Source organism: Silurus meridionalis, chromosome 22 (genome assembly GCF_014805685.1).
Source record: "Silurus meridionalis isolate SWU-2019-XX chromosome 22, ASM1480568v1, whole genome shotgun sequence".
NCBI lineage: Eukaryota > Metazoa > Chordata > Actinopteri > Siluriformes > Siluridae > Silurus > Silurus meridionalis.
In genome coordinates, this window is record NC_060905.1 from 16,572,386 (window position 1) to 16,598,392 (window position 26,007).

General features: G+C 37.0%; 2 protein-coding genes across 3 annotated transcripts; one reads left to right on the forward strand and one right to left on the reverse strand.

Moving 5' to 3' along the window:
* Nucleotides 1–2,149: 2,149 nt before the first annotated feature.
* On the forward strand, nt 2,150–7,778 carry ccn4a (cellular communication network factor 4a). The gene is made up of 5 exons (XM_046834288.1): nt 2,150–2,387; nt 3,867–4,149; nt 4,418–4,669; nt 5,557–5,750; nt 6,711–7,778. Exons 1-5 carry the CDS (start codon nt 2,340–2,342, stop codon nt 7,008–7,010), a joined length of 1,077 nt encoding a protein of 358 aa, XP_046690244.1. The 5' UTR covers nt 2,150–2,339; the 3' UTR covers nt 7,011–7,778.
* A 4,366-nt stretch (nt 7,779–12,144) lies between these two features.
* On the reverse strand, nt 12,145–24,858 carry ndrg1a (N-myc downstream regulated 1a). 2 transcript variants are annotated; one of them, XM_046834800.1, is made up of 16 exons: nt 24,704–24,858; nt 21,090–21,160; nt 20,957–20,992; nt 17,507–17,612; nt 17,279–17,399; nt 16,780–16,842; nt 16,617–16,677; nt 16,053–16,139; nt 15,744–15,800; nt 15,551–15,654; nt 15,400–15,462; nt 15,263–15,314; nt 15,047–15,094; nt 14,584–14,619; nt 14,349–14,400; nt 12,145–12,987 (listed from the first exon to the last, which is right to left on the reverse strand). In XM_046834800.1, exons 1-16 carry the CDS (start codon nt 24,783–24,785, stop codon nt 12,743–12,745), a joined length of 1,284 nt encoding a protein of 427 aa, XP_046690756.1. In that variant the 5' UTR covers nt 24,786–24,858; the 3' UTR covers nt 12,145–12,742. The 2 variants fall into 2 exon arrangements, with proteins under 2 accessions (XP_046690756.1, XP_046690757.1); XM_046834801.1 differs by lacking the exons at nt 20,957–20,992; nt 21,090–21,160; nt 24,704–24,858 and adding an exon at nt 18,048–18,630.
* Nucleotides 24,859–26,007: the final 1,149 nt, after the last annotated feature.

Sequence of the window (26,007 nt, forward strand, 5' to 3'; positions counted from 1 at the left end):
TCAGAAATCCAAAAGAATTAAAAAGACAATGCAGGCTATAAATAAACCGAGAACTCGAGAAAAAAATTAATAAATCAAAAAAAAAAAAATAATAAATAAAAAAAAAAAAAAATATATATATATATATATATATATATATATATATATATATATATATATATATATATATATATATATATGTGTATGTATATAAAACATTAGGTTCTTTTCATTTAACCATTCAAAATGGGGGTTTTCATGAAATAGAAAACATTTTCAGAAAGAATGATGGTTAAGCCATTTTTTCAGGCCCACCCATCTTACATAAATTTTTTAAGTTTAGTTTGTAGAGCACATTTAACAATGGACATTAAGTGTTTATAAAAGAAAGTATAAGTTTGTTCCTTATAATTGTACGTTTGCCCCTAATGAGCGAGCCAGTGGCAATGGAAAAACTCCCTGAGATTTTATGAGGAAAAACCTTGAGAGGAACCAAACTCAAAAGGAAACCCATTTTTATCTGGTTGGCACCGAATGTCCATTCACGTCATCCAGTTCATCGTTGTTGAGATGTGCAGTGATGGTGATTAATTGCCACCTGTGGTCCTGAGCCACTGTAGTAGACTGTTGACATTAAAATCAATCCAAATCCATCCTCAAAGCTCCTGTGTTATTCAGTATTATGCATGTATTATTATACATGGATTCCCAGGCCGCTGATGCAAAACCAACCCCAGCTGCACAGAGTGGCCTCCAATCGAAAAGAACGCCATCCAGAGGCCGTGTCCACTGGAATTTTAACCTTCAATCTATATAATCTCCAAACTACATTAATTACTTTAAGATTGCTAATATGAACAGTTGATTGTCTATAGAACATGTTTTATTAGCTTTATGGTATCATCAGTTAACTACAACTTTAACGTGTTGATGAAGTAAAGATTCTTAAAACAGATGCAAAACATTGTCTGGAGTAGGGATCGCTTAGAATATATGCTCAAATGTAAGAGGTAGAGATTGCTTAGAATAGAAGCTTAGAAACACAGAAGTGGGTTTTGTGTCATGGGAAAAAATACAGTGTTATAAACCGGAATCTTGTACACAAAAGTGCAAAATAGAAAGCTGAAACTTGAGTCTGAGGTGTGGCTCGATTTTTATCTGCTTCTTTCAAACAAGCATTGCTCATTTGTCAAAGTAGCGTTTGTTCCCTATCATCTTGTAACAAATTCCACTTGTCAGACACTACGTTTTTACCACCGTAACCCAAACAGACAGTCTTGTCTACATTTTGTTTTTTATCAGCAAAGTTCACCGAGATAAAGTTGATGCTAAGCAGAAGTAACTGCTGCAGGGGCAAATCAACATCTTTCATCTTTACGTCTTTTACCCTTCAGCTAATTCGCATACTTTTTTTATGCGTAATTTGTGTACTTTTTTTTTTTTTGCACAGTTGGATCCTGCAGAATGCAACCAAAAAACCCTCAAAATGTGTTTTGGTTGTACTAAAGTACATTGGTGTAAAATAAACAGTCAGATATATAAACAGGAACTTTACTAAACTTTTAACAAGGACCGTGCAGCACTACGGCATCATTGCACAGTGTTTTGTGCTGCTTATGAAATATGAGCAATCATTATTATCACTCCTTTAATGCAATTAGTTCATTTTTATGGAGTGAGCACAGATGACAGAATGATATGGAATGGACCAGTGCTGTTATACTAATTAGTTGACCTGAACAAACTGGAAAAAATCATGAATAGATGCAAAGGAAAAAAAGAGAAGGGCATGATTAATGAAAAATAGATCAAATTCTGCATGCATCACTAAGAGAAGCCAGTTGAGATCAATGGATGAATTTGACGTTGAGTAACTAAATCAAGGGTTCTGTCTGTCTGTCTGTCTGTCTGTCTGTCTGTCTGTCTGTCTGTCTATCTATCTATCTATCTATCTATCTATCTATCTATCTATCTATCTATCTATCTATCTATCTATCTATCTATCTATCTATCTATCTATCTATCACTTTATCACTTTATATAGAAACTACACTCTTCCAGTTCTATCATATAAGATGATAGGCTGCGTGTTTGGTGCGCGCTCCCGTCAGCTTGTGCGTGCACGTTCCGTCGGCAGAGTAAATCACAGACAAGGGAAAGGGAAGAAAGAAAGGAAAGGAGGAAACCTCCGGGGTTTTTCCCAGCTCTGACGTCACAGAGGTGTTCAAAAAGCAAGCGCAGCCAGTCTCCGTGAGTCCAGGATTCACCGGCAGCCTTAACCGATGAAGGAGACTTGGATACTCTGATCTAAAATTAATATCTAATTCTGGATTCAATGCATTTACCATTTGGGTTCAGTAATGAGCTGGCTCCTGATCTGGGTCCTGCTTGTCGCCCGATTACATCAGGTAAGAGTTTAACATCCTATTTAGTTGTTGCTATATAGCATGAGCTATAGATAATAAATAGAGCTATTTAAAAAAAAAAAAAAAAAAAAAAAAAAAAATATATATATATATATATATATATATATATATATATATATATATATATATATATATATATATATATATATTTTTTCAGTCAATAAAAAGAAATATATTAATATATTATAATAATAATAATAATAATAATAATAATAATAATAATAATAATAATAAATGTAGTTATTGCAAAGTCTATTTTATGTCATCAACGTCTTCAACTTCTCAAAATAACATTTGTGCATGCAGACAAACACTTTATAGACACTTCCTAATTGGATTATTTAAAAATAAGTCCCGATCCAATTTCCAAGGAATACTGCCTTCAGGTCAATACAAGAGATGAAACTATAAAACCCCTAATCAGCTCATGTCTTTTCCGACTCATATGCATAAGATTGAAGAAATCATGTTTATATAAAAGTGCATTGCAGAAAAGTCCATTAAACATCTCTGAGAGAAGATTTGAGGTGACTTACATCATGCTGAATGTATTTGAGGAATGTGATGAAGCCTTTAAAAAACCAAAAGCAAATGATTATACTGCCACCGAGTGGAAATTATTCTGCAACTCATCAGTGTTGTCGGTTTCCACGTTTGCTGGAAAATAGGGGCTATAATTAGAGTTACACATTTTCCAGGTTGCTCTGTTATATAGGAAGATTGGAAAATTTTCCAAAAAAACTCAACATGTCCGGATACTATTATACTCACTCCTATAGTGTGGATACTATTACAGTCATTTATTCACTGTAAAAAGCTTTTACATGCAGAAGAATAATAGAAGCGCTTCAGTGTAGGGAATGAGGACATGCAAAAGATCTCAAGCCTATCAGAAAGTTTTTATTTTTGTATTTATTTTACAACTAAATAGACTACCCACGGTTGTGACCTTAGAGATAAATCCACACACACTCCAAGTCCAAGCACCTAAAGTGCACAAAGATATTCACGTCATACCTAATCTGCAGTTTTGTTGAAATGTCTATGTCTATGTGTAAATGATGAAATATTTCTAGAGGTTAAGTATAGGTTAATGGTTCTCAGTGGTTAAAGCTCTGTGTTACTAAACAGAAGGTTGGGGGTTCAAGCTCCAGCATTGCCAAGCTGCCACTCTCGGGCCCTTGCAACACCTCTGTCAGTGTGCCGTGTAGTGTTTGTTCTTTTGTACATGGTGTATTTTTGTAAAATGTTTTTTATTTATGTTTTTTAACCCTGCAAAATATTATCTGGCCTTGTCTGTTTGGGTTGTTGTCTTTGCTCATTCCTTGATATTCCATGATTGCACAATGATTCGTGGATGCTGCTTTTTTAGTGCTTCAGATAATGTGATATTAAATAGAGATCCGGTTACACGTTTAATTTTTCAAAGACAATGTGTTCATTTATCTGCATTTCCTCCAGGCTGTCTCCCTAAATTCCTCCACTGCACCAGTCATACCTGAGTCCACTACCCCTGAACCCTACAACCGGACTCAGTACTGTAAGTGGCCCTGCACCTGCCCCGAGACTCCACCGAGCTGCCCACCAGGTGTCAGTCTCATCATGGACGGCTGTGAATGTTGTAGGGCCTGTGCCAAGCAGGTAGGGGAGATATGCAACGAGGCGGATAACTGTGACCACCACCGCGGCCTTTACTGTGACTACAGCTCAGACAAGCCTAGGTACGAAAAAGGAGTATGTGCATGTAAGTGTCCCCTGCACTAAACATGTCCTTGTGCTCAGGCTTCCATTAAGCACATTAACACTAGATTCTTCTCAGGGATTAGATTGAGATTAAGGGGGTTAATTAAGGTCTAATGCAGACGCAGATATTTATTCACACTGTCTTTCAAATGGAAAAAAAGCTTCTTTTGAACTATTATCTTAAGCAGTTAATCTGTTTCTTATTTTATGTGTAATAATCGTTCCCTTTACATCTTATCAGAAACTCATAAATTGTTGCCGATGTACAGATCTACTCAGCACACGATGTGTGTACAACGGAATAATCTATCGGACCGGTCAGAGTTTTCAGCCTAACTGTAAATACCAGTGTCTGTGTGTGAACGGGGCTATCGGCTGCGTTCCGCTGTGCACGTATGAGCCTCCGAGGGTGTGGTGCCCGACACCGCTGCGGGTCAAAATACCCGGCCAGTGCTGCGAGCAGTGGATCTGTGAGGAGCCCAAGAGAGGGCGCAAAGCAGCACCTCGACATGCCATGGCAGGTATGATCCAAACCTGACTGTACCATTTACACTTATAGTGTTCAGGAAAAAATGCTTAAATTTACCAACCAATGATATCAAATAAAAACTTCAATTTATAGATAACAGAATACATATTTACTAAAGAATGCGTTCACGGATAGAAGTTGCTATTTGTATCACGATGCATTGTTTTGAACATATTTGCATTGGTAAAAACCGATTCATATAGAATAATTCGTAGATACGCTGTACTTTCATTATTTAGAAAATGACCGAAAATTTGTGACCAACATTTTATATATTTCGGTTTCTCAAGCACGTTCTCTCAGCACCACTACATGAATATGATGTATCATAACACTATAGAGACCGAAGCGTGTCCTAAAAGAACACAGATTGACATGGCAGAGGTAGAGCTGTATCCTCCTGAAGACTGGTTTTATTGAAACTCTTTTTTTTTTTTTTGCAGTACAAAGGTCTGCTTGTGAAAGGTTCATGCGTTAAAAGTCAGACAGCACTTATGTAAATTAATGGTTTGCTGTCTGTCTGAACCAAACAAATAACTATCCGTACCATAATTGCGTAGCATCATATTTTGTCCACTGCATCATATCTGATTGAATCGCAGCGCACTGCATCGCAATAAGGGTGAATCGTATCGAATCAGATCTGTGTAGAATCCTTGGCTATGTATTGAGATATGAATCTCATCGGCCTCAGTTATGGAGATGCACAACCTTATTTAAAGCTATGAATCATGTACATATCATCTGAAAGCAGGAAAAACTCTAAGTTTTTAAAGAATTGCTAAAAACATAGTGATATTGTTGGGCATAAAAAGGAATACTGTTGTATTCTGAAGTTTCATTTGAGATATAGATTGAACGAAACAGTTCTTTTGACAGCTCTCTCGAGTGGAAAAAACTCTTGGCAGCAGGATTGCATGACTCAGACAACATCGTGGAGTCCGTGCTCCAAGACCTGTGGTCGAGGAGTATCTTTACGCATTACTAATGCCAACAAGCAGTGTCGGATGGTCAAGGAAAGACGGCTTTGCAACATTCGACCCTGTGAGGTGGACATCACCAAGCACATTAAGGTAGAATTTTATCTCTGGCTTACATTTAAATTGTTTTCTTTTATGAATATGTATTAAATTATTCTTAATAGTCGATTCGATTCATTTTGTAGCATTTCTTGGTTCTATCCAATCAGATTTCAGCCGCCACATCACGTGTTTCCATATTCAAAATCTGCCTTCAGGCCTTCAGAATCAGTAGTGTGGGCGCCTGTAGTGTAAAGTATATGTTGCTTGAAGCTGTTGCTGAGGTGACAATTATGGCACGTGTACAATAATTGTTCGCATTTTTACATCCTTTGATTGGAGGGTCAGAGAGCGCACTAGTCAGAGCTCGCAAACCTTATCTGTAGCAAACTACAGTCCCCCACACAAGCTCAAATACATGTTTGGGGATTTTCTAGCTGTATTTTTTTTATTCTGCACTGACTGACAGAGGAGAAGAAATTGATTTGGTCACAACTGCCTTGAAAGGCAGTTTTTAAGTTTTTTTCAAGTAAAGCTGGACACACAATTTATACGTTTGTGTTTTCTTCCCTTTTAAATTTGCACAAAAACACAGGATCCCCAGAAAAAATTTAATGCATGGGAAAAATGCACAAAAATGCACGGAAAACCCAGGGTCATTTTACAAGGGTTAATAAAAATGCTTCTGCTAGAGAGGATGCATGAGGGTGGTGCAGCTGTGGCTACAGTGAAAGGAGACTTGATGAATTGTGTTCATTGGGTTTCTTGCTTTAGTAATGCCAGTCATTCACATTGTATGTTTTATCAGTCTTATGGTATTAAAAGGTTGATTGATTCTGGTGTAAAATGCTGATTTTCTCTGGTCACAGTAATCCATTAAACACCAAGGATCCTAATGAACAATAATAATAAATAATAAATCCTATACTAACATAAGAACATTGGTCGGTTGTGTTTAAAATTCGAGATATTGTGGAATTGACATTGTGGATTTTCTTTCAATTGCTTCTAAAGCCTGGGAAAAAGTGCCTCAACATCTACAGGGAAGATCAAGAGAGAAACTTCACCATCTCAGGCTGCACCAGCAAGAAGCTCTACCGGCCGAAGTACTGTGGCGTGTGCACTGATGAGCGCTGCTGCATCCCTTACAAATCCAAAACAGTGCAGGTGGAGTTCCAGTGCCCTGATGGAGATATGATCACTTGGCAGGTGATGTGGATTAATGCCTGCTTCTGCAACCTCAGTTGCAAGAACCCCAATGACATCTTTGCAGATTTAGATCAGTATTATGAGAACCGAGAGATTATGAACTGAGGAACTGGGGACTATCATACGTTCTGGAGTCGACACAATAAAAACGATCAACCCAACAGAGATGTTTTTTATTCCATAATGCAGTAAACGCAAAACATATCACACTCGATTACTGAATTCAACTTTTTTACTCGAGGTCTATAAAATCTGGTGATTCATATTAGTCATATTTCTGTTTTTTTGTGTGTACTTCAATTTTTAAAAGTAGATTTTAAAATCGGTAATTGTACTTTTACGAAGAACAAACCTGATAAACTCGCAAGAAAGAAAGATGGAGATGGACAAGACAGAAGCCAGTGTTGCAGACCCAGATAAACGCAAAATGCAGTCGAATCGATAGTCGTCAGATGCAGGTGCTTACTGTCTGAAATCTGAATCTGCATTTATGATTTCTCTCCTTATCATAAATAACATTATAACATAACTTACATTAGACTCAAGTCATGGACTGGTGTGTTTTTATTTTCTTTTTGTTATTGCAATTCTATTTGTTAAGGTGTTCCATACAATTTTTCATATAGCCCCTTATCCTTTTTGAACTACACTAGAATTTCCCACACAACTATTAAAAAAAAGTAACTCAGTAAACTATACTTTCAGTACATTTTTAATGAGTTACTTAATATTTTTATTTAAGTAGATTTTTAGACTGGTAACTTTACTTGTACTTGGGTAAATCTTCATTGATGTAACACTACTCTACAGAATATTTTATAATTTTTTCCACCTCTGTGTGTTGCTTTGAAATAAATAAAACTTCAAACGTAATTAATTCCTCTGATCTTTAATTTTAGGCAACAGCTCTTTTTAATTGATCAAACTTAAATCAAATATTCAAAAATCAAATAATTGATGAAAGTTCCAAATAATTATAGAATAAAAAGGATAATTAAACAAAAAGGTGTGTAGAAAATGGCAGCAAGTGTTGTTCATGAACGCAGTGGACTTGTAAAAGCAAGTAGGCTTGTTAATAACCATTGTCAGATAAGCAGCAGGTGTTCTAGTTTAATCAGTTTAATCTTTTTCCTCTCTTCACTTCCACGAATCAGATTTCTGGTTCTGATGTTTCTTGCTCCCACATGGTAATGAATGAATACAATCCCAATTGAGTCCAATTTATCCCAGATGTGTATTGAAGCCAGACCTCTATAGCAGACCATTCAAGACCTTCCCATCCAACCCATGTAAAGGAAAAACTTTGTGCACAGGGACATTGTCATGCTGAAAGAGTCAGAGAGTGCACTAGTCAGAGCTCGCAAACCTCATCTGTAGCAAACTACACAAGCTCAAATACATGTGTGTGGATTTAATAGCTGTAATTTTTTATTCTGCACTGACTGACATAGGAGAAGAAATGTAATTGGTCACAACTGCCATAACTGCCATTTTTAAGATTTTTCAAGTAAAGCTGGACATCGTAATGAAAGATCAAAACGGTACAAAACGGTTGTTAAATTTTTCATGAAACATTTATACGTTTGTGGTTTCTTTCCTGTAGAATTTGCACAAAAAAACACGATTTGTGTTCATTTCAAATCCCCAGAAAAACTGCAACGCATGGGAAAAATGCACAAAAATGCACGGAAAACCCAGGGTCATTTTACGAGGGTTAATATCAATGCTTCTGCTAGAGATGATGTATGTGGGTGTTGCAGCTGTGGCTACAGTGAAAGGAGACTTGATGAATTGTGTTTATTGGGAAAAACATCGTGCACAGGGACATTGTGATGCTGGAACCGGTTTGGGTCTCCTAGTTCAAGTAAAGGGAAATTTAAAGTTCAAGTTCAAGTTGGCTTTGTTGTCATTTCAACCAATAACAGTTCAGTACACAGTGAAACGAAACAACGTTTCCCCAGGCCCAAGGTGCTGCAGCAAACAACACAAATTAACAAAAGGAACACAAGGAACAGACATAACATGACACATAACTGTAAACTAACAACACAAAGTGCACATGTGCAACATTTAGTGCAAAAAAGAGGAGGGGCTGAGACAAGAGACAACATGAGACAAGGGAAAACAGTAACACAGTAGTGCCGATGTAGCGGTACGGTAACAGAAGGTTGTGCAAAATGGATTGTCCGCATACACATAAAAAATAAATACTGTACATGTAAACATTTGGCTGGATGTAAACTTCTGGTTCAACTTTTTTTTTTTTTCATTGATTGTGTGTGCATTAGTAAAGTTCCTTCATGTTCATCCAAAGACATCCTATACAATCATGTGCCTTTAACTTTATTTGGGGGAAAAAACTACAAAAAAGTCAGGTGTCTTAATACCTTTATCTCTATTGTGTATAATGTTAATATGTTGATCTTATATGTGACCTTGACCAATATTTACAGATAAATTGAAGGACTGGCTGTCATGATGATGAACAAAAATATCAGAGGTACGTAGTGTATATCAGTTGTTCCCTTTTGTAATAAATGCTTCTCTTCACTTTTGTTGAAATGATACAGGAGAGGAAATTGTATTATCTCGATCCTTTTAGATTGGACTACAGCCCATATTTAGGTAATGGGGGTCTTAATACTTAGTAGATGAGTAGAATTGTATGTTAAATGAAGAAGCATGCAGTAACTCTGCAGTAACTGGATTGTGACAGTCCTACTTTCAATTTTTACAGTCTGTTTCTATAACAAAGTTTTTTCCTATTAGAAGAATTTATTCTGTATAGTAAAGATACAGTATATTTGAATATAATTTCTGGCTATTACTTTTTTGTACTCAGAAATATTTTATATTACCGAAATATTAACTGGTATGATGTAGGTCAAAAAATTTGTCAAAAATGAACATTTCTGATCAGATTCTATCGATTACACTTAGGCTTTAACTTATTACATATTATATATATAATATAACTTGACCTGATGTAAACTTCAGTACCAGTCCAAAGTGTTAACACACCTTATTAAGTGGATTATCTTTATTTCTTTTTATCCATAACATTGTACATTAAAATGAACACATCCAAACTATGAAAGAATATGAAGTTATATAGTAAACATCACTGTCAAATAACCCAGAATATATTTTTTATGTTATCTCACCTGGAATGGTTTTCCAACAATTCTGAGGAGTTTCCAGTGTTGAGTGCTTGTTGGCTGTTTTAATTCATTCAATGCACATGCTATATAAAATGTTAAAAATTTACTGGAGCATGTTACTGGGAAAGGAGTATAATTGCAGCTTACTCTGTAAAGACCTTTCTTTTAAATGCAAATATTAAATGTCAAAGATATTTAAGAATCATTTCCATGATAGCTGGATAGATGCCTTCAATTCGGATTTAATACTGAAGGTTTGAAGACAAGGAGTTTAAATACTGAAACTGAATCTGTGTATGAAATTGCTTTCACTCATTCTCTACTTTCCATATAGTCTGTATTTCATAGCGCACTGTATACTGAACAGGAAAAATGGTTCAGAAACCTCAGAAACAACATGATTTGACCTTTACAAATGGCAGACTAAGGCTACAAAATATAACAATTTAGTCTATGAATCGTTTCTAATATCCAGTGTTACAGTGTCGCTGTTTTTCCCTTTACTTTTTCAACTGTTTGTGTATTTTGGGCGTTTATAGTTTTGAAAGCTCTACTTATGAACAAGTCTCAGCCTTCTGGCAGATTAAACAAGTTTTGAGTGAGATTATTATGGTACTTTTAGAATGAATCATGCAATCAGTTGTGACAAGAGCACCTCTAGCCGCGTAACAGCTCGAGCGACCATCTGTCTATTTTGTGTTGAAAGCTCTTCAGTCTGGGTAATTAATAATGACCAATGTTGGCAAATGTCAAAGGGATTTTTACGTGTGAAACCTAATCTTTATATGTCATGGAAACAGGAAATTGGAAAAAGCAACTAATTGTTTCTGGATTTTTTATTTTTTTTTATTTTCATTTTGTAAAAATGCTTTAGAGGAAAAAGAACTAATACAAAAAAAAAATATATATATATATATATATATATATATATATATATATATATATATATATATATATATCAATAAATAGAATATTACAATAATGAAGATATTTCTACACAATTACTAACAAATAAGTACATTTGAAATATTGTTGTCACCTAAAATATGTAGTATAATGAAGAAATTTTGGGCTGTCAAAACAAACGTTAATAACGCGTTAACGCAAATTCATTTTAACAGCACCAATTTTATTAGCGCCAATTGACGCAGCGCACATTTCTTTTAGACTATTCTTATTAAAAATATAAATAAATAAATATGAGACGAAATGAAAACCTTCAACGCAACACACTTTTTATACACAACCTTCTTTCTTTACTCAGATATTAACAAAAACGCCACAGAAAATTTTTTTGTAATCACCAAACATTTGTTTTACTGATGCGCCAAGTCTCACAACAAGGACCCAAATCGGCCATGATGTGCACATCCGGGATTTAAAAGCGTCCGGGTGGAAACATAGCAAAAGTTCCGTTTGGTGTCCTGATTATTTGCGTAATTTAAAACACCATAATTACTTTCAACCATTTACAAGAATATTTTGTCTTTATGCTCTATGTAGAATTTGGTTTTACTAATAAAAAACATGCATTTGCATAAAACATCAATATATATTTAAATCGATTAATATATGTATGTATGTATGTGTAATTAATAGAGTGAAATATCAAAATATATTTGTAAATATAAGCAATGCTCATACAAAACAGTCAGAGGGTTCCTTTTGTATTGAATTTTTTAATAAATATAACTCTTATCCCGTTAAAATTTACAATGTGGTCTGCATTGGGTTGCTGCAAATCTTTACAAAGGTTAAGTTGCCTAAAAAAGCATGTTATTGTTTTGTTTCCTTCCATCCTTCTACACCACAGAATAGAAACAGTGGATTTCTATGGCACAGGTATTCTGCTTTGCATAAACTTAATGAATAAAAATCACATATAGCTCCAAAAAACCAACAAACCATTCATTTTTAGGTTTACAATAATTGATGTTTTTATATCGTTAAATGCCTCTGATCACTTGATAATTGGTGACTATTAGAAAAAAAGAAAACCATGATAAAGAACAATAAGAACCAGGTTACAAATATAACCCCAAAAAACACGGGGAATAAGAGACAAATGAAAGGGAAAATAGCCTGTGTACTATCATTTATTTTTTTTTAGGTAGGTAGCATAGAAAAAAATGTCATCCCATATATCCACCACCATATCCTTTAATCGATCACATTCAAAATATACATACAAATAATCCAATATTAATACTAATAAGCAAATACTTTTACTGTTTAAAAAAAAAACGCCATGTACAGGCATTTTGTGAGATCCATGACCCTACAATCAAGTAAATAAGAATGGAAATTTAGTGAATTTATAATGCAAGAAGAGTACATTTGTACGCTCCCCAAAAAACTTTCCGATTCTCTTACTTACAATATTTTTGTGCTGTATTTCCTGCATAAAGAATAAATCAGCCCACCAAAAGAGGGGTGACTAAACAGATTTGGTGGAGTTTCCCTTCCAAATGTATGACATCACCTAGACAGCATTTTCCAGTCGGCCATTCCAATTATACACACTAAATACTTGTGCTGTATTATGGGATTCTGCGCCCAAAGCTGGTGGCCTGCACTCCTGGGCATTCTTGTGATAATACACAAACACACAGATAAGGAAAAGGAAATGTGTTAGAGGAAGTGCATGGGGGGGTTTTGAGGAACGTTGGAGGTGCTTTAGCATGACACTTCAGTGGATTTGGGCACGGACTGGTCCACGGAGCTGTTCTCCGCAGAGTCGGTGTGCGAGCGGGCGCGCTGGGCGTCGCCGGTGTGGGCGCGGCCCCGGCCTTCGTTAGTGTGCGAGCGGCTGCGACTGCCCTCGTTGGTGTGAGAACGGCTGCGGTTGCCATCGAAGGAGGTCACACTTGAGCCTGAGGCTGTGCGAGAGCGGACCAGGCGAGTCATACTGGCTGAGGGCACTAAGAGAGCAGGGGAAAAAAAATCAAAATTAGCAGATCCTTCTACATTTACGCCATTTGGCAGACGTCCTTATCCAGACCGACTAGCTTTTTTTATTCTCACTCAAACAAATGAGCAACTATGGGCTTAAAGGCTTTGCTCAGGATACCAGGAGGGGCACTTGTATTTGAACTCATGACCCAAAGTTCACCTTAACCACTAAGATACCACCTCCCCCTGATACTAAGCTCTGACCCTAAGCTCAGAAGATGTGCAACACCCTGAATGAGATACACATTCACACCTAAGTGCAATTTAGAGTAGCCGTTCCTCCTACTGCTATGCTTTTGAGAGATATTTGGAAACAATAGAACCAGGAGCAATAAGTTCATCTCAGTTCAGTTCAGTTCAGTTCAGTTATCTCTGTAGGGAAAGTAAAAGTTATTTATGCGTAAAAATAGATAAAGAATTAATAGTTTCTTTTAACGCTGATAGATTTCATTAGTCTAATTGGCCATCATTTACCACTGTAGGAAAAAGAGTTTAAGAATTCAATTGTTTGGGGTATAAAAGATAATTTTGAGCTGTGGTCCCCAAACTATCGTCACCACATTTGGAACAGCCCTCTGAACAATGCGAGAGATATTTTGAAATTTGATAATAAAGGTTGGCTTTCAAACAAATTTCCATTACACATTAATAGAGGTCAAGGCACCGATAGTTGATTGTTGGAACTCGGCCAAAATCCATACCGATAGTTTTTCCAGCATCTGTTCGGCTGTCACTACGAGAGCGGCCTCTAGAGGTGAATCACTGGCGCCACGTGCTGTTTGTTTTCACATGTAAGATTGCGTGCTGCACGGAGAGTGCCATATACGATTTACTATTTAGAATTAGATAACTATATGTATACACACACATACATATATATATATATATATTTCTTTTTTTTTTTTTTTGCACATTTTCATGAGTCATTAATGTGTTTTTTTTTTTAGGAACACAATATCATCAGCCAGATTGTAACAATTCAAAGGAGTAAGATATAGGACGCCTCTTCTTATTCACAATGATGTTAACACTCTTATATATACTGTCTATGCTTTGTAACTTTATCCCTAACTGTTTACTGCTGCCTGCTACAGCACAGTGCTGCTCTCATAAGTTATATCAGCATCTTCATATTTCTAAACTTTAAATATACTGTACATAGAAATAAATAAAACTTTATAATAAAACTGTAAGGAGTGGATATATGTGGCGTTAAGGGGGTTAAACGTCTATTATATTTCATCAGATGTTTTGATTTGAACAAGATCGCAACGTAGGCGAAACTTTCTATTTTATTAATCATTTAAATAATTGTGGAATAAATACTTACTGTAGCCCATTCCCTGTATAAAGTATTTGAAGGCTTCAATCAGCTTTCCAGGCTGTGAATAAAATAAGAACTAAGGTTAAATCTATACAGTATATGCTGTTTCCTGTATGTTTTTTCTTTCAGGACATATCTTCAGGATGGCATTAGAATTGACATGCCTCTTAAGCTGTCAATAATGGTCCTTGATTAAAAAAATCCTGCCAATGTTGTCTAGCAAACAAAACAAGCAACACACCTGGTCAACCTGAGGCAAACCTCCGCAGTCAGCCATCTGTCGGGGGAAAAAGGGAGAAATGTCATTTAAAATGGCAACTTTCGGTCATTAAACGTGTCTCACTGCCCGTTTTCTGCTCCACGCTCTCAAGGACTTGAAAACAACACCACTATCAGCATGAATTTCTTAACTATCAAGTGTTCCATTAACCAGCCTATTCACAACACTTATCAGCAACAAATGAGTCAGTTAAGCCATTATAAACCTGCTTTCCCCGTGGCAACTTGGGTCAGGCCCGAGGAAATTAGGTCACCTGGAGCAAGAATTCTGCCCTTGGTGTAACTATAAAAATGAGCCTGGATGCACCCTTGGTAAATCAGTCACCAGGTGCTGAGCTATCGGAATCTTATCAGCTCCAAACTTTTCCATCCAGGCCATGAATAATCGAGCGGATTAAAGAGCCACAGTATGTGAGAACACTCACCTTGAGCAGCGTGGCCTTGGTTGGGTCCAGCTTGGTGTTGCATTCAACCTGTGAAAAAAAAATGATAAATTCACAAGTAATAAATAATAACAACCCAAGAAAAACCAAAAGCCATTTTATAATGGCTGTTCGACCTGCAGCAATATAATTAATTAATGTCACAGATTCAAAAAATAAAGTGGACGTGTGCTATAATGTTCTGGGTATTAGACCTACCACAGCGTCCACTGCAGGAGAGCTATCTCCAACCACGAGAAGGGAGGGGCACCTGAAAGCAAAGAAAGACCAAATCATTACACCATGAAACAGTACATATGAACTAACACAAAATTCAGGCAATGATCTCAACTCACTTGAGGGTTCTGACATTAATGTTTCCTCCAGGAACGGGTCTCTCGATCTCCAAATCTCTTCGGCTACGAGGCAGAAGCACAAACTCCAGTCATTTTTGGAAGTCTGACCGAGTGATTATGGTTATTGATGGCAAAATGAGTCTCTATTTACCTGTTGTATGCCTTGACAAAGAGTTGCAGGTTGTACTGATTCATGTCATTCAGGACGTGGTGGCGGTACGTACCAATCAGGTCATGGTTGTGTTGAATTTCTTCCTAAATGCATAAAAAAAATACTTTAAAATTTTAAGTACTTTCGCAATAATCATAAAAATGAGCTGGCAACATAACAGGTTTAATCTCACCTTCCCAAACAGATGGCTGATGATCATGTCAGGCATGGCATGAGTCCAGCCACTGATCTGTCATATATTTTAATTGCAAATGGTTACTTATACCAATAAGGAACAACATTATTTAACCACATAAACCAGGAGGTCCAGAAGTGTGTTCAGGCGCCTGTGGATTTTCCTGTTAGTTTTACTGTAATTCCGGAATAATTCATAATAGTGACTGAATAACTTATTTTTCAATGATCAATAAGATTCAAGATATATAACTTCACTTATACAGAAATGCTATAGAATTAATTGCATTTTTAAAAGATTTATTACCTTTTGTGCAGCCCAGTCCATCCAACCCTCAGCGCATGGATTGATGTTGATTAAAACAATACCTTCGACCATTTTAGGGTAGTCCAGCTGCAAAAAAAAAAAAAAAATTCAAAAATACAGTTTCATTCATAATAATTCTAAAACTTAAATGCATCAAAAAAATATAGATAGATAGATAGATAGATAGATAGATAGATAGATAGATAGATAGATAGATAGATAGATAGATAGATAGATAGATGCAATATAATAGCAACTGTGGAAGTTGATAACCATTAAAAAATATACTTGAAACTAAACTAAAATGTGACAAAAACTGAAATAATAATAAAAAAAAGTGTAAAAGTTGGCGCCAATGAGCTGCAAAAAAATCAGATCAGGATTCCCTATGCCGCACCGCTGGTGTTTAACAAGTTTGGAACATTCCAAAGTGGCTAAACACGGCAAAAAAAACAATAAAGAAAGCACGATAACATGGACGGCAAATCAGCTTGTTCTGCTTGTAATCCAGGTTTGATTAAAAAATGTTTCAAAAAGTATCAAGTTATTAAAAGGGCAACTCACGGCAAACTTCGCAAGAATGTAGGCTCCGGCTCCAACCGCCATCCCGATCACACTCTTAAGACTAGGCATATAAGAATGACATATACGTATAAGAATCCTTCGCTTTTTTTTTTTTAAGCATTAACAAGTGAAATACTGGTGAGCAGAAAAAATGCAATATTACCCAAAATGTTTTAGGACCAGAGGAAGAGTCTCGGAAAGCTGGTCCATAGAAGGGTACTCATATCTAAAATAAATCAAAGACGCCAAATTACATATTTTCCATTAATAACGTACATTCGAATGGTTAAAATATTTCTGTATACCCGTAATCCTCCTGTTGAAGACCAGCAGGTCAATGGCAAAATGTTTTTCTAAATCTTGTTCATGATGCATGCTGATTTCAAATGAAACTATTTTCCTGTCGACCCGTTCTATAGAGATTTTTTTCATTTCATCGACACTATAGAGCAGACTAAAGAGTGACCTGTGTACTGTTCTTTCATCTATAGTATGATAACCTATTTAATTGTAAGACCAATCTAAAGCAGTACAAGTCAGAGGTAAGTCCAAGGCTAATCATTAACAGAGGCGAAAAAGTCTAAACACAGACTTGTCAAAACTCAAAGACTCAAAGGTCAAAGGTTGCATCTCGCCTAACCTACTTCAATTTCCCAGCTTACCCGGTGGAAAAAGTATTAGCACCCTCATGCTGGCCGGGTGCGTCCACATGGCACACTGCAAAGTGCTGCATGATCTCCTGCATGTCCTCGTGTTGGAACAGAGTGTCAAAGCAGGTCTTGTCTGTAGAGAAAAAAAAAAAAGAATAAATTGGTATATTTATGGCACATGTTAAAAGACATTGAAATGAGTGTGCTGGAATTAGGTTTAATCCAATACTCAATACTTACGGTTCAATCCAATGTCATGGAGGGTCAGAATAACAGGTCTGTCACCTTTAGGTACTCCTTTCATAGTACAGTGGATTCTGCCGTACGGGGTTTCAACATCATGCTCCTGTACAGGCAAGAACCATAATAAAATAAGGTAAATGCTGTATATATATATATATATATATATATATATATATATATATATATATATATATATATATATATATATATATATATATATGTGTGTATATAAATTTATTAATTAATTAATAAAACAAATTATTGAGCAAGATTTAGGATTATATTAAGCCACGAACTCTGCATAACCCTGCATACATAAATATAAAGATATAATCTACTTTGTCATGCAATATAAGCATCCCTAATAGACATATCCAATTAAGTCACAGATCATTAAACACTGGCAGCATCCGTTCAAATAATTCATTACACGGCGTTAAACGTAACCGCTCAATCCTTCATCATCTCGAATCCGAAGTCAATGTCTGTGAATGCCAGGATGAACAATCCTCATGCAACAGCTGGAGTCTGTACTCACAAAAACATCGATCTCGAACACCACGTCTGATTCGGAATCCTCAAGAACCATTTCTACAGCTGGTTGTATGAAGTAGAAACACTAAGAGCAACTAATGTATAATAGGTAAAGATCCAGCTTTGCAAGCTTCTGCATCTGTGCTCAAGGCTTTATACCCCTGCTGCCACTCCTCTCCCTAAGCCCTTCGCTCCCGGCGTGCTTCGCGCCAAGACCAAAACAAGATAATTCCAGTTGAAGAAATCTGTAAATTGGATCAGGCCGTATCAGACAACTTGAATATTCGGCCATCGGAAACTTCAAGGCCTATTTTCCTCTCGAGTGAAGTTTATCATTCGAGGAAGCTGAACACAAGCATGCCTTTGGGTCAAACATTCACGTGACGCACTTCCTTTGAACCATTTACCACCATTAACTTCACTCTAAATCAAATGATCTGATGTTTTAGAGAGGTTTTGATCTGTAACAGGGCCCATGGTACATTTTACTTGATGGTACTTTTATGCAAACTCAGGCCAATAAATCATTTTTTGATTTATTATGTAAGTCTGAAATAGGAAGTGGAAATGAGAAGTTACGTTTTTACGTGTGGTCGGTACAGGACGTGCTCAATCCTTTTTTTTTTCATTTTTGTGTGAAAAATAGTGCAGGGATTCTTGTAGGTCTCTGGCTGTGAATAAACCGGTCTCTATTTCCTTAAATACATGAAGACAATCAAAGTGAATCTAACACTTTATCTAACATTTTGGAGATGTTTCCTTTTAATCATTTATTGTTTAATCTTAAATGACACTATGGATTATCAAGACACCATACACACCACAGATGTGGTTTTGGTCACATCTGTCGAAATGCACCTAAAGCACAGTAACGGAACTGATGAAAACCTATGGGAATATAAGAGTTTACACAAACCAAGGAGATAAAGCTCCTGTGCTCCAAAAACTGGGACTGACTGAAGACGAACACATGTTGTCTCACCATCACTGCTAATCCCCTTAAAGAATACGAGCCCTACGTGTGAAAACTGCCAGCAGCCCTGAACCAGTTCGGGGCAGATGGCGTTTGCATCCTTCTGCCTCCTACGTCACTACAGGCTACATAATAAACACATGACCTGGAATCTGATCACTCTAATCTGTAGGGGTCAGCATGGGAGGGCAAGCTGTTGCATTCCCTCACATCACAAGTCCAAGGCCACTCTGCAAGTGACTGGCATGATGCAGCACGAGAGCATCTGACGCTCCGCAAGAGTTTTTTAAATAATATATATAAAGTGTTAAGCAAAAATACGAAACGACTCCGACTTTGTCACAAACAAGCCATTATCCATAAGTCTATAACATTTTATATGAATGTGGGTTTCATTATTCATTAAAACAACATAGAGGTCAGGTATAATCATCTGAACTCAAATCATGCGGCCTAAAGCTAAAATACACAAATATGGAGTTGTGTATTGTCTTATAACACAGCGTTCCACAACCTTTTTTGCGCCAGTTTAATGACCTTTAAGGTGTGGCGGATAAATACAACAAAATAAAATGATACGACCATAAAAACAGGTATTTTCTAAATATATAATAATAAACATGAATCCGCTGTGTTGTTTTTTGTTCATTTTGCTAGCTTGGGGGTTTCAATTTAGCGGTAATGTATTATGTGTTATGGGCCGGAGCCCCTTTAAGAAGGTAGTGGATGGAGGTAAGACATGTGACTGAGGCATCAAAACCTGCATCAGGAGTGAGTCATAGACAGACGTGGCGGAGGGAATCCGCCATAATATTTATTATGTAAGTTATGTATTCTTTCTGTGCAGCCCGGTACCAATTGACCCACGGATATTATATTATAACGTAATCTTATTCAGGATTCTAAATACAATAATAGGGTTATCAAGACATTATATTTTTTTCATGCACATGCAAGCAAAAAAAACTTAACTAATACAGATTTATTAACAATGAAACAATTACTTCTGCAGTCTATTAACACAATAATACCATGGTTAAAGGCCATATCTCTTTCTAAACACTGCAACACATTATTAATGTATGCACACTAAATATTTTGCACCACAGGGGGCAATAGTTTTGATCATTTAGTGACTGTGAAAGTTTCTCTGAAATGAACAAATCCGTTTCTGTGTCATTTTGTTCTTTTCGTTCCTGCGATCGGAAATAAAATAAAACGTTTCATTTTCGAAAAGTAGATCCCACAACATCTCGCCAGCTTTATAGCTCCAATAATGAAAATATGACGATGCCTCTCAAAACCTCTCATATCTCTTCTGGTCCGTCGTTCATTCTTTTGTCACGTGACTTCCATAGACAATACGCAGCGCAGGCATGAGATTAACTGTTCGATTCTGTTTCCTGTGTAATGAAATGCATAGCATCTATAAGTGTATAGAAGAGTCGAGACTACTCATTTCTGTTTCCTGTACATAGCCTACAGAGATTTTGCTTTGCTTATGCTTGTCCAGTCCAGAAAATGAACAAATGACTCTTTGAGACTACTCGTTCTTCTGAGTCACATTAAAGACTCCGACTCATCACTTTACATTACATACGCAAACATTACATTTGGAGCATTTGTCAGATGCCCTTATCCAGAGTGACTTACATTTAGCTTATTCACACAAGTGAGCGGCTATGGGGTTAAGGGCCTTGCTCAGGGGCCCAGGAGTGGCAGAATGGTACAGCTGTGATTTGCACTCATGACCTTTGACCTTCATTTTGGCAATAAATATATATAGGTAAAAGTGCTATAGAACTTAAAGCTCAAATTACTATAATGTTAATGGAATTCAAAGAATATTTCATGACCTAGAGAACATTTCCCACCTTGATGAATATAAAACGGTAATTAAAATAAAATAGATTTTAGAATATAAATGTTAAAAGACTTGCCTTTATTTCAAGCTGCTGAACAGCGTCTCTTAATCCCTGAAGTACACAAAGAACAAGAACAACATTTAGACAATGTGTGTGAAGAAAATATGGTTTTGTTTTAAAGTAATGAGACAATTAATCATAATCATACCTGGAGGTCCTTGTCAAGCAAATGTCTTGTCTCAATCTGGATCTCCTCCATTTTTTCGGTTGTAAAGAAGCCTGTGAGAAGGAGGAAAAAAAAGAAAAGCAATATTTTATATAGCAGTGTAACTTATCTTTTGCAAAATGTCCAAAACACAGTAAAGTTATTGACATTTATGGCATTTGGTAGATGCCTTTGTCTAGACTTTAGGGCCTTGCTTAGGTGCCCACCAGCAGCACCTTGGAAGTGGTGGGATTTGAACCACCACCACTTCCTCATCCCACATCTCAGTTAGATAGATTATACATTTCTCTAGCTGGCTCTGTTACTCTGTTTACCATATATCTCTTTTTTCAGATCCTGACTGTAAACAGGAAGCGCATCTCATACACATTCATTTCAATAATCTGGACAGTAAACATATCGAGAATTCGAACGTGTCCCCGTGTAGTTTTTTTACTAAAAAAACTAAAAACAACATTAGGTTTTAAAAATGCTATTTTCCACTTAATAGGTTACATTTTTCCAAAGTATTTTTCTCATGATCCTGAATGGATTCTTCTGTATGCAGAGATTTTTACACTTTAACCGAGGAGGAAAAACGCAATTAGACAACAGCGATGCTGGCACTAATGGAGGATGGCAGCCGGAATGTCGCTGTGCATGTAAATGGGACGTGAGTTTGAACAGGCTCTTTGTTTGGGAAGAGGTTTCTAAAGGTCATCAGTCAGGCTCTTCCTCTATGGCGAAGCCTGGCCGCAGCACAGAGGAAGCCACTGACACAGCCTCTTCCACAGCTCCCTCCCTTGCGCTCCTCCCTTTCTACACAACCACAGCATGGCTTTGAAGCAATGTTAAAGGCCTTTGTGCCACAGCTGCCTGTTGATCTGAAGTTCAAGCTAGGTCACTTTTCAAGGAGTGAACCTGTAGGTTTGTGAACACGAGTTCCTCTGCTTTTCACCTTTTGTAGAAGGGAACAGTTTCAGCCCCTACACACATTCCTGCTAGTGACTATGTGAAAGCTGGATGAATACTGCCTTAGTCATGATGAAATCAGCCCCTTGAATTTACTGTAAAACCTTGAAGTTAGTCATAGGATAAGTTAGCATTGTGACCTCTCAAATTCGCTTTCTCCTTTCCAAAACCTGTGCACTTCTTGTCTATCCTAGTTAATTGTTTACCTGGGAGGAAAAAAGTCAGTTAAGCCTAAGTAAGATCCACATGCCGTGCTTCATAGGAACACAACCTGTCATCTGCTAAGACATTAACCCTCCCTGTTGCATAAAAAAACGCATCCAGGGCCACCTGCTCACTGTGGATCGACACACATAGGAGTTCCAACCGTGACACCAATGATTATTTGCATAATTTATAGGCCGTCTCATATGACTTAATAAAGCTCCATGCAGACTTGCTTGGTCAATGCTTGGTTATTCGGCATTATTAGCTTTTTGTGTGCACGTTTATACCAGTGCTTAAAAATGCAAGCTACAGCTTGTATCTCTGACCATTAGTCATTGCATAAAATCTTAAGTAATGTTAGTATCGGTTCCTGTTATTCACTGCTAGAGCTTGCTTTATTACCAATCGCTCGTTCAACAGGAAAAGGAGTCTGTGCCTTAAGAAGCAGCATTTTTAATATAAATATAGAAATATATATCACATAAAAGCCTTCTTTCACTCGTACTAACCACGTTCGAGTCAGCATGTTCACGTGTAAACGTTTGTTCCACACACTACAAGTATTTAAAAGTTATAGCCACGAGTGAGATCTGGCACCAGTTAAAGACAAACATCACTTTCCTGATCTTCGGTTACTTATTTATCAGTCACATCCTCAGGCCTGATAGACGAGTTATGCTTGATAAGACTTGCATAACAGATACCCAACGATTTGCTCTTTTGACACGGTTTTACCATTATCTTGCAAGAACAAGCAATTTAAGCCAAGATCTGGACATGTGGGATGTCTGATTAACAACAAGAAGTTCTATCTTTAAACCAGGTTATTTAATATAAGTAGCCCTATACCTTATTTCCTATTTCTTACAACCACACAAAACACCGTTACGGATCGCATCGGCATCATTTACCTCCTAAACGACGGCTGCGCATTTTTTCAAGCTCTAGAATGAAAAGGTAAAATGAACGCACCGTATAATGAATAGGGTGTGGTTACAGAATTAGAGAGTACACACACATGAAGCTCCTTTCCTTTTCAAAGTTCCTTTGAAATTTTAACTCAAGATTACAAAAGCAACAAATTGCTTTATATTATCCTATTTTACAAAAAAGATTTGCCAGAAGTGCAAAAAAATTAAGGAAATGACCAAAGCAAGCACATGCTTTTGACCTCACACACTTTCCAGAGTGTGTACTGAACAAATAATGCTTAATAATGCTTGAAGCCATGATACAGCCCCCCTGGAAGAGAAAGGGTTAAGGGCCATGCTCAAGATAGCCAACAGTGGCAGCATGGCAGTGCTGAGGTTTGAACCCACAACCTTCAGATCAGTGACCACATAGCGACCACCTCCCTCCATCAACTCCTGAAAAGTTTTCCTGGGGTGTCTCATCAGCTTATGATGCTACGAGAGCGTACAATGCACCAGCTGGGGTTAAGGATCATTCTTAAGGGTGTGACTTTTTTTGTATAGTGTTTTTAATAATGAACAATCTAAAATGGACATTTATATATTAGTGCCTATGATTTTACCCCTAAAAATTATGTATTTATTCATTATTTCAGGGAGTTTAAGATGCATACACAGACTATATATAATAAGCTGTGTACAGTGCAGATTTATAGAGTAGACAGAACAGAAGATGCTTTTGACTTGTCACATGTTTTTTACAGAACAGTGAAATTCTTTCTTCACATATCCTGGAGATTTTAGGAATCTGGGGTTAGACATGATAAAGCACCTGGAGGACAGAGGGTTAAGGGCCTTGTTCAAGGGCACAACAGAAAGAGCTTGGTGAAACTGGTACTTGAACCCACAACCTTCAGATCACTAACCCAGAAGCTTAACTATTGAGCTCCCACCACCCCAAGGTAGTGCAGGGTTTTTTACTCTTTTATCTGACAGATAAATATTAAACCCAAGCTGAAGACAGCTGTACAGCTGTAACTCAATAATATCTACTGCCAAACTGCCATTTATTACTGTAATTTATCTGCCTGCCTGCAGGGGGCATTTCATTTTTAAAAACCTGCCAGACCAAACATAAACACTGGAGGGGTAGAAATACAGAGGGAAACAGTTTAAGGTGGGAAAACAAAAACAAAAACAAACAAACAAAAACAAGAAAACAACAACTGCAATCCGCGTGAAAAGTCGCGCGCGCACGTGCCACGGCGCGCACGTCACAACACCGACGCGACGCGACGCGCGAGACGCTTCGTCGCATTGAGAACGAGGTTGAATGGGAAAGAGTAAAGAAGAAATCCTGAGCAGACACATCTAGTAGATCATCTAAAGGTCTGAGTGTTACTTGGTTTAGAGCTTGCTCAGGCTACGCACGAGTTAAAATGTACAGACAGTCATTATTATACAAAAAAAAATCGGAAAGAAAAACCCAGAACGCATTGTAAAAAGGTATTATGAGGTCAAACTCACCTTGTTTTCTCTTTAGATGTCCAGTAAGAATGAGTGGAAAAGTTGCAGCCGTGTTCTCTCCTCTTTCTACAGGATGTCTCATGCATGAGTGTTATAAAGCCTTGTGTGAAACCCAGCCCACTACAAGCCAATCCCACTGCTGTTGGGCAACACAGTGACACCTTCACCCCCAGACATCTTTCCTGCATCACTACACCTCACTACACCATCTCACACCACCTACACTACACCAGCTCACACCACCTACACTACACCAGCTCACACCAAATCGACTGGTCATTCGGATTCGATCAAATCTGGCCGATTGCCTGTAATATTCATTTGTATTTACCCATATGGAAGTGGAAGAGCACACGCATGTCACATGTGAGTGTTGTTTAATCACATGGGGGCAAAAAAAAAAGTTGACATCAGGTCATGAATTTGTGTATTTTACATCTCAAATGTAAAAATCAATCGATTAAATGCAGAATTAGGTCAAAATATATATAAATATATATATATATATATATATATATATATATATATATATATATATATATATCTCTGATATTAATTATCTATATACACCACAATATGTAAAAGAAACCATGAATTTCACAAGGGATATAAGTGTATTTTTTAGGAAACACCCCCAGTACACAAAAGAGTCAAAAGATGCTTCATTGGCTTCTTTGAATAGTTTGAAAAGTTCTTAAGAATCCTAACAGGACCCTAAACATAATACAATTCAATCTATTTTTATTTCTAGAGCGTTTTTAGCTGTGGGCATTATCTCAAAACAGCTTTACAGAGAGGAAGCATGTATATAGCTGTATATATATAAAATTATCATTGTAAGTTGATCCCTTATGATCGTGAGATGATATGAGGAAGAAACCCTGAGAGGAACCAGACTCAAAAGGGAACCGCCATCCTCATCACTGAATGCCCATTCATTACAGTTCCATTATTGTTGAGGTGTTCAGGGTTAGGTGCTTAAATGCAAAACCTTTAATGCAACCTGTGGTCCTAAACCATTTTAGCAGACTGATGATATCAATTCCGGTCCAAATCCATCCTCAAAGATTTGTGGATCTTTAGGCTGTTCATGTGGAACCATCTACATCTACACAGAATGGTCTCCAATTGAGAGGACTCCATCCAGAGGTTGGGCGTTAGGATGAATCTGGCCGTGAAGAAAAGGACAGGAACATTGATCCTGGTGCCTCAGGAACAGAGAGAGAGAGAATTTGGACACTTTTTTGTAGCTTTCTACATAGAAGCGTTATATAAGGCTCCTTCCGGATGTTCAACTGAAAAGT

What these genes read in the sequence shown, in the direction of transcription:
- ccn4a (XM_046834288.1), top strand. Translation starts at nt 2,340, where the DNA reads ATGAGCTGGCTCCTGATCTGGGTCCTGCTTGTCGCCCGATTACATCAG. An exon ending in TTGTCGCCCGATTACATCAG is followed by an intron (nt 2,388 to 3,866) that starts GTAAGAGTTTAA and finishes CATTTCCTCCAG; the next exon opens with GCTGTCTCCCTAAATTCCTC. An exon ending in CGAAAAAGGAGTATGTGCAT is followed by an intron (nt 4,150 to 4,417) that starts GTAAGTGTCCCC and finishes GCCGATGTACAG; the next exon opens with ATCTACTCAGCACACGATGT.
- ndrg1a (XM_046834800.1), bottom strand. Translation starts at nt 24,785, where the DNA reads ATGAGACATCCTGTAGAAAGAGGAGAGAACACGGCTGCAACTTTTCCA. An exon ending in ACATTCTTGCGAAGTTTGCC is followed by an intron (nt 16,140 to 16,616) that starts GTGAGTTGCCCT and finishes TTTTTTTTGCAG; the next exon opens with CTGGACTACCCTAAAATGGT. An exon ending in CTCCTGCAGTGGACGCTGTG is followed by an intron (nt 15,095 to 15,262) that starts GTAGGTCTAATA and finishes TTTTTTTCACAG; the next exon opens with GTTGAATGCAACACCAAGCT.